The 14,604-nt window shown below is 35.5% G+C and overlaps 1 protein-coding gene across 2 annotated transcripts; it reads left to right on the top strand.

Annotated features, from left to right (window-relative positions):
- Positions 1–404: 404 nt before the first annotated feature.
- LOC110094188 (bifunctional UDP-glucose 4-epimerase and UDP-xylose 4-epimerase 1) lies at positions 405–13,308 on the top strand. 2 transcript variants are annotated; one of them, XM_020819359.2, is made up of 9 exons: positions 405–752; positions 826–875; positions 1,622–1,757; positions 2,250–2,351; positions 2,539–2,730; positions 9,054–9,135; positions 9,224–9,306; positions 9,385–9,476; positions 13,074–13,308. In XM_020819359.2, exons 1-9 carry the CDS (start codon positions 552–554, stop codon positions 13,159–13,161), a joined length of 1,026 nt encoding a protein of 341 aa, XP_020675018.1. In that variant the 5' UTR covers positions 405–551; the 3' UTR covers positions 13,162–13,308. The 2 variants fall into 2 exon arrangements, with proteins under 2 accessions (XP_020675018.1, XP_020675017.1); XM_020819358.2 differs by having other exon boundaries at positions 406–752; positions 2,503–2,730.
- Positions 13,309–14,604: the final 1,296 nt, after the last annotated feature.

Genomic DNA, 14,604 nt, shown 5'->3' with positions numbered 1-14,604 from the left:
TCAAATTGAATTAAATAGAATCAAATTTTAATTTGGTAAATTTGGTTCATTTTAGATGAATCAAAGTAAAATTAATTTTAATAGCTAGCTTAATTATTTTAGCTTAAATAATATATATTAAGAAGAATATTAAATAATCTTTGAAAAAATTTATAATCTTGACATATGAAATATTATATCCGCATTAATTTTTATTTCATTTATCTGTCTGAGTTTATTGATTTAATATTTAAAAAACCAATATAATTTAAGGTTTAAATTAACTGATTTAATAAAAAAATAATAATCAAATTATAAAAAATAAAATTACAATTAATAATTAAATAAATATCTTTAAAGTCAAATTAAATCAATTTAATTCTATTTTTTATTTTATTCAAATATTAAACACCATCCTAACTCCTATCCAACTTCTCCCTCTCCTTTTCCTCTCCAATTCCTAAAGACAAATTAGAGAGAGGTCCATTAAATCCCCAAAACCGAGATCCTCTCTCTCTTCATTGTCATCCAAGCCACCTGGCATTGCTCGTGCTCTCTCTCTTGGAGCCTCAATGGGATCTGAAGCGCGTATTCAAAACATCCTGGTCACCGGTGGCGCAGGTTTCATCGGAACACACACTGTCCTCCAGCTCCTCAAAGAAGGGTTTAGGGTTACCATCATCGACAACCTCGACAACTCTGTGGAAGAGGCGGTAGACCGCGTGAGGGATCTTGCCGGTCCCGATCTGTCACGCAATCTTCGATTCCATCTGGTAATGCTCGGTTTTGTTGTTCTTGCTCGTTTGGGTTGTAATTTGGGATTTTGCTGGCTCATTTGGATGGCAGGGTGATCTACGGAGCAATGACGATTTGGAAAGAGTGTTTTCCGAGACAAGGTAAGATTTTTTTTCTCCCCTAGATTCCTGTGTTTTATGATTGCATATTTTGATTTGGAGTGTAAAAGATAAAAATTTGATGCGCATTTCTTGCTTTGGGTGTCACATAATATGACGCTGCATGTCACTGAACGAAACAACCCTTAAACATGACATTTGTTGAGTTTCTTACACTTTTTTTTTGTTTGGGTGGGCGGGGGGAGACCAATCAAGTAAACTTACAGTCTTACACACACATAAAGACTCTAACCCAAAACACACACATAAAGACTCTAACCCAAAACCTCTTGATTGCTAGCTAAAGCTCCTCCCAACCAACATACCAATGTGAGATGCATTGTTTCTTACACATTAGGTTATGTTTTTAGGGTTGATGAGTGTTTATCTATTTGTGTATTAGGCCTTATTTTAGTCTCCAAACACTTCATCGGCTTAAAAAGTTTATATTTGAAAGTGATGATCTATGTATGGGACTCTCATCTAAGAGAGAGATTGGTGAAATTCGCATGAGTGTGAACAATAATCCCACATTGCAATTGAAGTAAGAGTTCAATTTTTAATACATAACTAGTATGTCTTATTCATTTGATTAAGTTTTTAGGTTAAGTGGTGCCCATTTATTAGTGTAGTGAACTCAACTAGAGACCCCCAAATGCTCCATTCTCTAAACAGTATTGATCGAATTGGGACTATTTGTTATCTGACATTATAATTTTGTTTGATTTTGTTTCATTTGAATTGGATAGATTTGATGCTGTTATCCACTTTGCTGGGCTGAAGGCTGTTGGGGAGAGTGTTGCCAAACCTCTTTTGTATTACAGCAATAATTTGATCGGGACATTGAATTTATATGAATTTATGACAAAATATGGATGCAAAAAGGTAGGTTGTATTGATATTTCTCATATAGTATGCCTATTTATTAACTATTGATTTTCTAATTTATTTTTACTAAAAAGGTTCCCTTAGGGATAGATCTTACATTGTTAATTTGATCTGTTGATGGAAACAAACGTACATATTTTTTAATGTTTTTTTTAATGTTTTGATTTAGTTTCTTGTGAACATTCTTTGTTGTTCTTTAAATACCCTGGACCTCAAAAATCATGTTTCCTTTTCAGTTCTTCGTACCTTTGTCTATCTAATGATTATTTTGGCTTACATTATAGATTAAAATTTCTTCCATTGATTTGGTTGCATAACAATATCTGAATCAAATGTATTAGGTACATCATTTATACACTTGAATTTTTTTGTGCCCTTGCTATTTTTGGCTATGAATTAGAATCATTGACTACCATCTTCATGCTTTGTTCTTATTTGCATCTAATCTCTACAATTTATTCACTCGCATGTCTTCTTATTGTAATGTAGATGGTTTTCTCCTCATCTACTACTGTTTATGGTCAACCTGAAAAAATTCCATGTGTTGAAGATTTTGAGTTAAAGGCAATGAACCCATATGGTCGAACCAAGGTATGTCGATGGCTTGTTTTTCTAATTTGATTGAGTTTAAATCTATAATATCTTCACAAGCTCTTCAGTGGGCACATAATGGCAGGCATGGAATCTTATACATTGTGAGATTATTTGACATTTTGGTTCCATTATAATTTTTGGGTGTTAGCTCTTTCTTGAAGAAATTGCTTGTGATATTCAAAAGGCTGATCCAGAATGGAGAATTATACTCTTAAGATACTTCAATCCTGTTGGTGCTCATGAAAGTGGCCTGATTGGTGAAGACCCTAAGGGCATTCCTAATAATCTTATGCCTTATATTCAACGTGTTGCTGTGGGCAGATTGCCTGAACTGAATGTGTATGGCATTGACTATCCAACGAAGGATGGGACTGCGGTAAATTTGCTTCACCATTTTTTGTTGTCACTATTTAATTGCTCAAAGGGTTATGGCCATTATTCGAAATTTGTATTTGAACTATAGTTTCTAGTTCATTTCAGCTTAATAATAACTGTTTCTTCTCTTAAAGGAAGTGTGAGATCCTTTTAGTTAATTATTTGGATTTTGTATTTTTGTATGTTATCCTTCTTGTTTGTGAATTTCGATTGTTTATCATATGATTTTCTTTTATTGTGCATTTTGATTCACGAATGAATGTTTATATTGCTATGCCCCTTCAGCTGGAAGCCTGGAAGGTTGTTATAGATGTTTGTTCACCAACAATATACTCAATATGTTCATTTAGCTTGAAGCATCCTAGCTTATTGTTCATTGACCCATGCTCTTTTGACTTGGGATAGCATAAGCTAAGAATCTTACATCAATGCATTTTAGTGCTGAAATTTTGATATCGTAGATGGAAGTAGTAACTCATGAATTAAATAAAGCTAACACAAGAATTGTAACAAATTATTTGAGAAATCCTTAGATGAGGAAGAAGCCATTAAATTGAAGCTTTCACTATCTTGCACTTAAAGCGGATGGTGGGGGAAAAAATGATGGACCCGATCAAGATCCCATGGTTTCATCGTCCCGGGCCATCATTGTCCCTGGTCTACTTAGTCAGAGGAGTTAGTCGATCCAACCTGATAAAAGGATCATTGTCTACAGCCATGGGTTGCTTCTTCCAAGGGTACCTTATAGACCTGGGGTGGATATTTGTTTAAGGGGACAAATTTGAATCCACTTTAACTAATAGAGGGCTTTATGCCCTATCGATCATATTTTATTTATTCATATCTCAAGAATTTGATGCCACTAAGAAATATATTGGTTCTGGCCATAACCATAATTTAGTGGCCATTTGGCAAAAAAATCACTCAATTCAGAGGGCCCCGGGTCATAACTGTTTATCCTGAGTTGTCATTTGGCGACAAAATCGCCGGTCAGGAGACATGTAACACACCCTTACTGGCAGGAGATTATTTGAGAATAGATCCTAAGGATATCTTTGACTAGGCATTAGCTCTACGTGAGTTGAAGTAAATTTCAATTTGTCCACCCCAGCAAACTATTGTGGATGATGGATGTATTTTGCTTTAAATAATTTGATGGATTATTTCAATTTTAAATAATCTAGACTTGGATGATCTTTGGAATTTTTGAATTTTTCAAGTATTTGGGTGACATTTTGGATTATATGGAATGGACCCCTCCAGTTTAGATTTGCATTCAACATGATCATCATCGGGGTGTTTGGGGTCATTTCTATTTGCATATTAAACCTTGTTGACTCTATCGAGCTGTCTACACATGATCGGGTATTGTAGGCTTTATGCCTTTGTTGATAAATTTATTTTGTCATAGATTTTGAAGGTCTTATATGAACGTATAAAAAAAATATTTCGGTCGACATCTTGACCATATATCTATTTGATAGCTCGAGTCGTGTCGCTTCCTATCTATTCATATAGAAGGATCGGGCTCGAACTATGGTTCATTTATTTAACCGCGCAGCATCCCTAAACGTCATGTGTGTACCCGTAACACGCTCGCCGAGGCTTGTACGGGTGTATGATTGCACATGTCTCTTTGTGTACCTATGTGCATACATGTTACATTGTAGATGAAGGGGACATTTTTGGGCATATGACGGGTCTTCTTCGACGGCTCATAGAAGTTCACTTTGTCGTAAACCTTTTAGCATTTGCCTGCGGATGATGTTTTAGATGCATGACTACTGTTTGTCAAATAACTTGCAAGCCTCGATGATCTTATCCAACTCAATGTTTGGGACTTGGTTGAATTGATATTTACTCACTCCATAATGATTTGATATGGTTTTTTTTTTCCCATGACTAGTATGAGAATCAACAAGCAGCTCTCTAATTGTGCCATCATCATTTTCTGTTGTTGTATTAAATAATAAAAAAAATAAATCATTTCAACCTTGGATGGCTGTGTCTTTGTTGATGTCCTTTACTTCCAAATCAATGGCCACTGCTTCAATCTAATGGTTGTAACAATTGAGGGCGCATCAGATCATTTAGGAGAATCTTGCTAGACATCCATTCCTAAAATGATTGTTGGAGTCCTTGAGATGATTGGAATGGCAGGTGTGTTGGGCTAATGTTAGACAATTATTGGTTGTGGAGGTGTTATAGTGTCTTCATCTGTTACATGTTGTCCGTTATTATTGATAGGAGACCGATGTAATGGCTTGATATTGTGTGACTATTGATTGCAATGGCGTCATATCGTCTGCCACTTTGTCACTAACAGACATAGACATTTTATTGTATTTGTTGTATATTGCACATCTTTATTGATACGGGACTAATACATCCACCTGCAATCAAGTAAATACTGATTGTATGAAGACGACATTTGCTTCAGACTTTTGAATGCATCTCCATCGCCAACTCATTATGTGTTGACACTGAATGCTTGACATCGTTGCATCTAACATAGATACCTTATACTCATTGACCGACGAGCTGCTGTGTTAGCTCGCATGAATTTCAACATTCGTAGGGACCATTGCAGATGCCCGTATGTCAATAAGTGTTGATTTTCAAACACTGTAATGTTCATCGTCTATTGATGGTCATCACTTACAAATATGTTAATGTCTCTTATGGATCCCTGGCGTCATCGTACACATTGGTTGACGAATTTGTATGTCCCTTGTGCATCAATCCTCGAAGCCCATAGCCCTCAATAGTCTTTATCCATGTGCTACTCGATATCTGTCATAAGAAAGCCAATATATCCAACGTGCATTTTCTACATTCTGCATAATCTTCTACTATCGTTCATATGTGGCTGGTTATGTGCATCATGGTTCTTTCATCCTTGAAGATGACTTCAGAATGCTCCCAATAGTTATTGTCCCTTCGATACCTATCTCCCATTTGGCACGAAGGTTGTGAGCATTTGTAAGGGACTCGACTTTATTGATCATAGATATACTGCCACATGCCTTTCAATTCTCACTGATATTGCTTAAGGATGAATTAGATCCAATACTATGAGTCGATTGGCATGGTCCAAAAGTCCACAATATGGTTTTGTTGTCGAGTCACATCCTTCACAGACTTCTTATCAGTTGTAAACAAGTTGAACTTGCAAGTTCTTTATCTTCAAACATGTTCTATTTATTCATTTGCATCTATCTTATATGTCATCTTTGATTAGTGTTGATTATGGCAAGGAAGTCATGTTATTTATTAACAGCATCATATCATAGCAAGAAATCTGATTGTGTTGTTCACAATTCATCACTACTTATAAACAAGTAGTATTTGTAAGTCTTTTATTCACCTCAAGTTTCACAGGTGTTCTTTTGCATTTAATTTCGACTCCTTTGTGTTGCAAATTCCCTACACCAAGAGTATACATGATATCTGGTCTATAGAAAAAAAAAAAGAAAAAAAATGATATCTGGTCTATAGCTTTCTTGCATTTATTTGTAAATATGTTGTGTTCATTAAAAAATTTTGTTGGATGATTAGGGTCACTTGTTAACATCCATATTTTAATTATAGCCATATGTTTGTTAATTAATGTCTAATTCCCTTATAAATTCAAATTCAATTCCCTTGCGGTCCAGACCATTTAAGTTCAAATCAAGTTTTATAGAGTTCAAATTTTCTGCATTATGTTCAAGTATGCATCTTCTGCCCCCTTGCTATTTGAATTAAGTTCTGGTTCTTTGCATTCAATTCAATTCAGGTCTTTTGTAGTCTTGTTCAGTTAAATTCTTCTTGGCCAAGTTTGGACTTTTACATGGTCCAAATTTACAAGCCATGTTACACATAGTTCATTTGGGTTCAAGTTCAGTAATGGTCCTTAGTAGTTCATTTAGGTGCAAATAAGGTCCTATGTAATTGTCCAAATCTTGTCATTTTTAGACAAAATTTCAGCAGCCTCCTGGCGTTTCCCCCATTTAGGAGAAAACTACAAGAGTCTGGGACTTCCCACCACGCTAATAAAAGAATGTATAGTGACCGGGTTGTGTTCGGCCTGTTCACCAGAAGAGGGAGGCGGCTTGGTTTAGGCTAGGGTTGGTGTGGGTGGTCGGGCGAGAGGTTTGAAGCCGGGTTGGGTCTAAGGCTTCGGCTAGATGAGGCAACTGAGGTTGAGAGGTCTGAGAGTCTTCGGATATGGGGTCGGACAAGGTAGAGGGACGGTCGGTGCTAGGGCTTGGTGGAGTCCGGCTTCTGATTGATGTCTGCGGCTTGTTGGGTCGAATCCAGCAGACGGACAGGAGGCGACATGAGGTGGGAGGAGGAATGGAGCAAGTCGTCGGCCTTTGGAGTGATTTGCGGCTACAGGTAAGGGAGGAAGTGTTCGAAGCTTGTGATTGTGAGTATGTATGAGATGAGGGCAGAAGGATTGATGGGTGGGAGGAAATCGGTAAAAGAGAAGGTGTTGTGTTGAGGAAGTTTGCGGGATGTTGGTTACAGGTCTTGTGAGCGACGCTGGAGGCTTGCGAAGCAGAGGAGATGGGATTTGGCCGGCTCTGGCCTTGGCTTCGTTGATTGGAGATGTCGGGCACAGGGAAGGCTTGCGTGGAGGTTTGATCATGGGAAGGGGCATTGGCCTAAGGAAAACGAGCGAGAGAAGCATAGTGGGATTTGTGGAGGAGAGCCCGAAGGCTCTATTTCGCTTGCGTTTTAACGATAGAGAGGGCAGCTCTTCGAGGCACGCGTGAGACGACTCTGAAATGGCATCTCGTTCGCAGGGCATGGGCGACAGGACTGTAGTGACCAGAGCAACGATTTGAGTAGGATTTGGCTACAGGTAATCATTCATACACATTTTTATTCTTTTTTTTTTTTTTAAACGACAAAGGTCAGCAGAATAATATGTAGAAAAATATATTTTCCTTTATTTAGTATCAGATCGAGATTAGTCCTAGCTTTAGTTTCCGCCTTTCCCATCACCATCCTAGCCGATAAACTCCACAATGTATGCGCTTGATTTCGCTACCCTTCCTCGCGCAATACCCGCACCTCACACAATCAACATTTAACATTTTTGACCCTTGATTCTATCTAACCCTGCCATTTTGACTAGTTATATTGATAAAATTATAGTTTTATAGAGTGATAAAGAAGGGGTTACAAACATAAAAGATTTTCCAAAAATGTTTTATAAATGAAGATCATGATCATCCTGAATTAATTTTAGAAATATAATTATCCTACGATTAAGAAATTTTTTTTTCTCAAAGAAACTATACCGCCAACTTTCTTGAGGAAATTAATTTTTAGTGATACCTTATTGGCACTCAGAATGTTCCTAATAAATAGGATTTTTTTTAGGGTGCCTCATTATTACAGGCTGGATGATAAAATGATTTTTCTGTAACCAAACTAGATATCACCTTTGTTGTAGGAGTTTGTAAGTCAACACATGCAAACTCTTAGAAAGGTTGTGGGAAATTTTTTTGCATGTTCTTAGATATATCAAAAAGTTACTTGGGCACCTTAATAATGAAGTTTTTTTAATGTTGATTATACTAGATCAGTTGGTGATATAAAATTCACGTGAGTACTGCATATTTATGGGATGTAACTTGGTCCCATGGAAGAGTAAGAAAGAAATTATGGTGGCTAGATTAAGTATTGAGGCAAAATACAGAACCATGGCATATTTAACATGAGATGTTTTAGGTAAGTTCGTTCTGGTTGTTTAGTTTTCTAATTGAAGTACCCATGTCTTAAATTGTGATAATTGTGTTGCCAGTAATCCTGTGTTTCATGCATGAATCAATTCTCTTAAGCTGACATGCACTTTATTTGAGATGCGGTGTTATCAAAGATCATTATTACTTGTATTTCCAATTTCAATTGGCACATATATTTACCAAGGTTTTAGATTCACTTCAAAATTTCAAACTTTCAACAATTAGAGCTCATTAATATATATGCTTCACATTGAGGTGGAGTATAAGCATTAGCATATTACTGAAAAGTGTCCTATTTATAGTTTGTAGGCTATGTTTATTTTTTTTGTTTCTCTTAATATTATATTCAACTTCTCTATTATAAATAACGGGCTCTCCAACTGAACAAGCTACAAAAATTTCTTTTCCCTCACTAGGCATATTGACAAATAAAAATTTAATAAAGACAACTAAACACTGTCGCATGGCTTGCCATCATCTTGCCGAATGGTTTTTGTTTTTTCACTTCAGAAGTTCTCATTAATTACAAATTCTTGCTACAAAAGAACTTTAAGTAATCAATTTTCATATTCATCATTTTAACCAGATTCGTGACTACATTCATGTCATGGACTTGGCTGATGGTCATATAGCAGCTCTTCAGAAGCTTTTCCTTACAGATGACATTGGTAATCCTTGTCAGCTCTTTTTGTTTAGATGTTCTCTTTCCAGTTTCTGCTACTTCTTAATGCTTGGAACTCATATTTGGTTTTGCAGGTTGTGTTGCCTATAATTTAGGAACTGGGCGTGGTACCTCTGTCCTTGAGATGGTTTCTGCTTTTGAGAAAGCTTCCGGCAAGGTGACTTTTTTTTTTCTTTCCATTTCAGAATTAAAAAATTAATATTGGTTCTTTAATTCTGTTTGAACAACTGTTCAGAAAATTCCTTTGAAGTTGTGTCCAAGGAGGCCTGGTGATGCTACAGAAGTCTACGCTTTGACAGAGAAGGCTGAGAAGGAGCTTGGTTGGAGGTAAGTTCTTGAGTAGTCAATTAACAGTATAACCATCTTTCCTTTGCACTTAGGAGCTGTTTGCTTGAAAGCATTAGGAGACTTAATTTATTCCTCTTCATTGCTTTCCAAATTTATTGGTGTTTGGTTTGAAGAAAACAAAATGCAAAGTAAATTTTTGAGGGCTTTGAATACCCCAAAACTCTTATTTTCCCCACATTTGAAACTCATTCAAATTGGGTGATTTTTAAATTCCACACACCACTCATGATTTTTGTCTGCTAACCACTGGTCTGCTCGCTCCGCCTCTCCCTCTCCCTCTCCACCTGACTACTATATTTAAGTGCATTTGATTTTGCATCCAACCAAAAAATTTATTTATTTCTTAAATGCATATACTCTAGTTACTTACAACAACAACATCAAGCCTTTATCCAACTACGCAGGGTCGGCTATATGAATCCTTTTTCTCCATTGTTTTCTTTTAATAATCAAATTTTCATTTAAATCTTGTAAAGAAATGTATTTCTAATATTTTCTAACTAAGTCTTTTTAGGTCTATCGCTACCTTTCTTAACGTAGGCCAAATATGATACATCTACTCTCCTAATAGGGTCATCAGAAGGCCGTCGTTTTACATGACTAAACCATCTAAGGCGACTCTCTCTAATCTTATCTGTCACTTGAGCTACTCTAATCTTTTCACGGATATGTTCGTTTCGTATCCTGTCTCTAAGAGTAAGTCCACTCATCCACCTGAGCATCCTCATATCAACAACACTTAATATTATTATGCTTCTTTTTTAATGGCCAACATTTTGCGCTATAAAGCATTATAGGTATCACCACCATCTTATACAATGTTCCCTTATATTTGAGTGGGACTTTTCTATCACAAAACAAACCCAAAGCATTCCTTGACTTCAACTATCCAACTTGAATTCTACTAATAATATCCTCATCTATTTCATCATCACTCTAAATAATAGACCTAAGATATCTAAAACAAGTACACTTATTAATGAATTGATGTTTGCTCAAAGTCACAAACCTCCCACTAGATCTTTTACTGCTAAAATGACACTCCATATACTCAATTTTAGATCTACTTAAACGAAAACCTTTAAACTTGTAAGGTTGACCTCCATAATTCGAGTTTACCTTCAACTTCCTCTCTAGTCTTATCAATAAGAAGAATATCATTAGCAAAAAGCATATACTAGGTTACATCCTCTTTTAAATGTCTGGTAAGAATATCTATGAATAAAGCAAAAATGATAAGGGCTTAAGACTGATCCTTGATGTAATCCAACTGAAATAGGAAATACTTGATTAAACTACCTTGTGTTTGAATACAAGTTACAACTCTTACATACATATCCCTAATGACTTGAATATAAGTATTATTATCCCCTTTCTTTTATAGAACTCTCAATAGCACTTCTCTTGGAACTTTATAATATGATTTTTCTAAATCAATAAATATCATACGTAGATCCTCCTTATTCTCTCTATACTTCTCCATCAACTCTCTCAATAAATGAATAGCTTCCGTAGTAGACGTACCTGACATGAATCCAAATTGATGTTGAGAAACATTAGTATCACGTTGTAACCTATGCTCCATAACTCTCTCCCAAAGTTTTAAAGTATGACACATCAACTTAATTCCTCTATAATTCGCACAATCTTATGCATCGTCTTTATTCTTAAAAATAGGAATCAACGCACTCATTCTCCACTCATCTGACATCTTTTTAGTCTTCAAAATAATATTAAAAGCTTTAATAAGCTAAGAAATTCCTTTATCTCCAAAGCATTTCCACACCTCTATTGGAATATCATCAGGTATAATAGTTTTTTCATACTTCATTTTATTTAAGCCTCACCAACTTCAGTTTTACTAATACTTTGATAAAAATAGAAATCTATATTTTCATTTAGAGTGCTAAGATCACTAAAGTCAATCGTATTCTCACAATCTTCATTGAAAAACTTATCAAAATATTTCATCCACCTTTAGTGAATATCCTTTCTAAAAAAGTATTTTTTTTATCTTTATCCTTAATGCACTTTACTTGAACTTAATCCTTATTACTCTTATCTCTTTATTTGACTAACTTATACATATGTCTTTCACACTCTTTAGAATCTAATCTATTATATAAATAATTAAAAGCTAAAATCTTTGCATTTCAGATTGTTTTCTTAGATTCCTTATGCGCTTCTTTATATCTTTACCAATTTTTCAGAGTTTTTATATCTAAACAAATTGTTATAACAAAGTTTCTTATTTTTTATCTTTTCTTAGACATTTTGATTTCACCACCAACTATTTTTATTATTATGAGTTTTTCCTTTTGAAACTCGAAGCACATCCTTTCCTACGTTCTTAATATATTAGTATAACTCTAATTTCTTAGTATTTAAAAAATACATGGATTTGGAAAATATTCAATAAAAATATATGTATTTTAATGAAATTTTGCTTGATGGAGAGAAATTCTATATGATGCTTCAACGTAGGAGGGTGTATGCGGGAAAAGCTAGAGCGTTGTTTGCATTCTCTATAGATTATTGAAATCACAGGCAACAAAATTCCTACATGTTCGTTTTGTGGCCAGATAGATTGTCCCAACTAGGGGTGTCAATTCGGGTCAACGGGTCGACTTGACCAGGCCTTAAATTGGTCGACACTAATTCCATTCGGTTTTGCAAACGGGTCAGAATTGTCAACCCGGACCCGACCCGCGAGGGAGGGACGATGGCATTCGGCTCTCAGGCTGGACGACAGCGGGCTGGCAGCTTGCGGGTGTCTTCGACTCTGCATCTCGCGGGCATCAGTGGCAGTTCGGGATAACGGCAGCGGCAACTCGTGCCTCACGGTTGTCTTCGGCTCTGCAACACTGTGACAACGACAGGCCGGCGGCAGCCAACAGGCCGACAAAGCAAGAGACAGTTGGGGTGGGCAGTGGCCGGCAAGCCGATAGCGCTGACGGGATGTGACTGCGACGCGATGCTATCGATTGACATGAGACGTGAGATGCAACTGCAAGTCAGCGACGCGACCGATTGATGCAACATCCGGGTCGATTCGGGTAGACCCACGGGCTTCTGGGTCAACCCGAAACTGAACCGTTTCACAAACGGGTTGGCCCAATCCCGAATTTTTTCGGGCCGAATTTTGAGTCGTGTCAATTTTTGACACCTTTAGTCCCAACGGGAGACCATCATTCTTGTTGTGTTTCCACATACCTTTATCAGTCTTAGCATCAATTCATAACCCTGAAGGTAAACCAATACCCCCAATTTAACCTGCAAGTGTTTGGTAGTAGCTAGAAGAGAAGAAGAAAAAGAGACAAGTTGGCCTCCTATTCATGAAGACATAAACATTTAAATTCTTAGGAATACAATATCATAGTCGCTTATCTCTCCGGCGAACTAGCTTGACATTGTCTTTTGTTGGCATTCAGTTTCTCAAAAATTCAAAATAATTTTAAGTATTTTATTCCTGTAATCTGTATCATTTCTAAAAAAAAATAGGATTCTTCTAATTCTTCTTTGGCTTACCAGTAAATTGTTAGTAATATAATTTGTTATGCTTTTCTTTCCTTGCAGAGCAAAGTATGGCATAGAAGAAATGTGTAGAGACCAATGGAACTGGGCAAGCAAGAACCCATATGGTTATAAAACCCAAGGTACTTGAATATGACTTTAGAAGAGTGTGTTCAATCTTTAGAGGGACCAAGTAATGTGCTCATATATTTGAAAGTCTTAACAGTTTCTAAAACTAAGCTTTTCTTCAGCTTTCAATCTAATAAGAAGAATCACTACTTCTGTTTGTGTAAATAAATAGTTTTGTATCTTTCCTCTCTTTAATATTAATTTTTAGAAAAGAAAATAATGAAGTTTTTATTTTATTAAATATGAGTTTAATATTTTTTAATGACTTTTTAATTTTATGAAAAGCTTTCTAATGGTAAAAATTATTAGGTGCGGAGTGCACACCGTCCTTACAAGCACTAGGTGTGCGGGTACCGCTAGGTACCCAATGCTTGTGCGGACGGTTCTCCCCGCCTGCGCTCCGCACCTAATAATCTCTCCTCTAATGGAGACTTGGAGCATGACCTTATCTTGTTTGTATATGAGATGCTCAATTTGATTCTAAGCATATAAGATTTAGATATAATTTGATCATTCATCTATGACCTAATATTTTCAACTATACTTTGAATGCTCGACTTCAGCTTATTTAAAGTTATATTGGATCACTTTTTATGTCGATAGGTTCGTCTGTATGTTTAGTTTATCTATTAGTTTTTTTGTAGTTAGTTTGAATGATTTTAAATTTGATTAAAAATGTATCATTTAAATATTAATTTGAGATTTATGTTGGATAGGATAAATATTCTGATGACATAATAATTTTTTCTTTATTATTATGAATTTCCATTGAGAGTTTGAGCCAATAAGAATATATGATTTATGAATCACACGACTAACTCTTTTAAAGGCTTTAATATATCTCTGGAACTTATCCTGTGCTTCTTTGGACATCGGCTCCATAAATTGATTGAATCTTATATCTTAATTCATGTAATTTTCTAATCCTAAAAAATATAGACTTTTGGAGGCTATAATTTTCCCAATTTTTATGATAATAAATCAATATATGATATTGTTAGGGAAAAGAAGTGCAAATCCACTTCTCAAATTGAATTAGATATTTTTTTCTTTTTTAATTTTTGCTTAAAATTAAATATAAAAAACTGGCATGCATATCTCTCTTTATAAAAACCATGTTTTTAAAATTGCATCGGACAGTCCGGTTTAACCAGCTAATCGTGAACAAGCTTATCGGCCGATTCGGGCTTTTAATATAACCAAAATCTCTTAAACCACTTGAGAATTGTTGAACTGGCGATCAACGAGTGAACCGGCTCTAGTTTTCAAAAACCAGCTAAATAAATAATTATTATAAAATTAATATTTATTATGTTATCCGGTTAGACAACGATTCAATTCTGATCAAGTCATCGAATTATAAGCTTCTCTTTAATCTGGTTCATTGTCCGAATTGATTTTTCAGAACCTTAATAAAAACATAAAAAAGAAGTGAATGAAAAAAAAAAAAAAAAAAACATAGCTA

This window comes from Dendrobium catenatum, unplaced genomic scaffold (assembly GCF_001605985.2).
Source record: "Dendrobium catenatum unplaced genomic scaffold, ASM160598v2 fragScaff_scaffold_1598, whole genome shotgun sequence".
NCBI classification, from domain to species: domain Eukaryota; kingdom Viridiplantae; phylum Streptophyta; class Magnoliopsida; order Asparagales; family Orchidaceae; genus Dendrobium; species Dendrobium catenatum.
This window is presented reverse-complemented; position numbering and strand designations above follow the sequence as displayed.

What these genes read in the sequence shown, in the direction of transcription:
- LOC110094188 (XM_020819358.2), top strand. Translation starts at nt 552, where the DNA reads ATGGGATCTGAAGCGCGTATTCAAAACATCCTGGTCACCGGTGGCGCA. An exon ending in CAAAATATGGATGCAAAAAG is followed by an intron (nt 1,758 to 2,249) that starts GTAGGTTGTATT and finishes ATTGTAATGTAG; the next exon opens with ATGGTTTTCTCCTCATCTAC. An exon ending in ACCCATATGGTCGAACCAAG is followed by an intron (nt 2,352 to 2,502) that starts GTATGTCGATGG and finishes TTTGGGTGTTAG; the next exon opens with CTCTTTCTTGAAGAAATTGC.